This window comes from Puma concolor, chromosome B2 (assembly GCF_028749965.1).
Source record: "Puma concolor isolate L17-30 chromosome B2, mPumCon1.1.hap2, whole genome shotgun sequence".
NCBI lineage: Eukaryota > Metazoa > Chordata > Mammalia > Carnivora > Felidae > Puma > Puma concolor.
In genome coordinates this window covers 958,791-960,960 of record NC_141671.1, presented here as the reverse complement: position 1 = coordinate 960,960, position 2,170 = coordinate 958,791, and the positions used below count along the sequence as shown (strand labels likewise).

The 2,170-nt window shown below is 41.4% G+C and overlaps 1 protein-coding gene across 1 annotated transcript; it reads right to left on the bottom strand.

Annotated features, from left to right (window-relative positions):
* Positions 1 to 832: 832 nt before the first annotated feature.
* LOC147580539 (putative olfactory receptor 2B3) lies at positions 833 to 1,774 on the bottom strand. The gene has a single exon (XM_086705909.1). The coding sequence runs from the start codon at positions 1,772 to 1,774 to the stop codon at positions 833 to 835; it is 942 nt and encodes a 313-aa protein (XP_086562035.1).
* Between the last annotated feature and the right edge of the window lie 396 nt (positions 1,775 to 2,170).

Here is a 2,170-nt window from a genome sequence, read left to right as displayed (position 1 = left end):
AAAAAAGAGAAATTCTATTGCTGGGGAATAGAAGGATGAATTAAAAATGGAGCAGGAAAGGGGTGCCTGGGTGTCTCAGTCGGTTAAGCATCCACCTTCGGATCAGGTCATGATCTCACGATTAGTGGATTTGAGCACAATGTCTTGAGCCCCACCTCAGTCTCTATGCTGCCAGCTCAGAGCCTGGAGCCTGCTTCAGATTCTGTGTTTCCTTCCCTGCCCCTCCCTCACTTGTGCACGCTTTCTCTCTCTCTCTCTCTCTCAAAAATAAATAACCACTAAAAAAAAAAAGAATAGAGCAGGAAATGAAGCTCAGCTGACATTTCAAGTCTCTAGTATGAGATGTGCACACCTAACTAGTTGGAGCCCACTAGATTGGAGGCAGTCTACACACAGCAAGCAGCTCTGGAAGGAACACACAATGGATTTATCAGGGGGTGTGAGGGTGAAGTGACCGAGGCCTTCGTGCTGATGGGAAATTTTTGGCTTGAGATCATAGTCTATTTAATGATAAAGGTGTAGAAATCACAAACTAAGATGGTACAGTAAGATGGTACACAAAGTGATACTAGAACAGATCGTATATAAACAGGAAGATCAACCATCCAAGTATCCTCAAGGAACAGAGTGCATTGGGGGAACTTCTGGAAAGCAATGAAATTTTTAACTTAGAAAAGGTATCTCAGTGTTGCCTTTGAACAGAGGAGGACATTTCTAACTGTGGGGAGAATTCAATGAAATCACAAGAGCCTGGAAAGTAGGAAAATCAGTTCAAACGTTATCACCACTTGCAAGGATAGAAACTTAGAGGACTTTCATCACAATGGGCTACTTACTTCTTACAGAAAAAGATTTTTGGCATCACCCTCTTGAAGGCCTCCTTCATATCTTTATTTCTAAGGCTGTAGATAAGGGGGTTCAACATGGGTGTAATGATCCCATAGAAGAGGGAAACCATCTTTCCCCAGTCCTTAGAGGTGGATGAAGGTGGTTGTAGATACATGTAGATGCCTGTACCAAAAAAGAGAGACACTACAACCATGTGGGACCCACATGTCCCAAAAGCTTTTCGTCGTCCTTCTGCTGACCTGATTCTCAACACTGCTTGAGCTATAAAGCCATAGGAAATGAGGATCAATGTCACTGGAATTAGCAGAATTAATACACTAAAGAAAAAGAGCTCAGACTCAATAGGCTTTGTGTCAGCACACGACAACTTGAGAAGGGCAGGCACCTCACAGAAAAAGTGGTCCACTTCCTGGCGACCACAGCGTGGCATGTTAAGGGTCAAGGAAGACTGCAACACTGAATTACCAAAGCCAGTGAACCACGAGAAGGCTACCACCCTTACGCAGAACCAATGATTCATAATAACTACATAGTGCAGGGGTTTGCAGACTGCCACATATCTGTCAAAGGACATGACAGCCAGAAGGAGACACTCAGTAGCTCCCAGGGCCAGGAAGATGATGAGCTGTGCTACACAGCCACCATAGCTGATGGTCTTTTTGTTGCGACAAATATTTGTCAACATATGAGGGACTGTGCTTGTGGTATAGCACAGATCTAAGATGGAGAGATTAGTGAGGAAGAAATACATGGGTGTATGAAGTTTGGGATCCAGAATGCACACCATCATGATGGACACATTGCCAAAGATGGTGAATGTATATGATATTAATAGAAGCACAAACAGGGGCATTTGTAGCCAGGGCCTGTCTGAGAAGCCAAGTAGTATAAACTCTCTTGCGGAGCTCTCATTAGCCCAATTCATGATGACTCATTTATATTTCTTCCTAAAAATATAAAAAAGAAAAGTAGTAGATAATTATTGAATACTCTTATTGAAACTGAAATAACTTAGGTTAATTATAATGAATGATTCAACACCAAACATAATTGATAGTAATCATAAGCTACCAGAAATTTATAGTTTGTGAAATATAATATGATTCTCTTAAATTAAAAATAGAACTACCCTATGACCCAGCAATAGCACTGCTAGGAATTTACCCAAGGGATACAAGAGTACTGACGCATAGGGGCACATATACACCAATGTTTATAGCAGCACCTTCAACAATAGCCAAATTATGGAAAGAGCCTGAATGTCCATCAACTGATGAATGGATAAAGAAAACGTGGTTTATATATACAATGGAATACTACT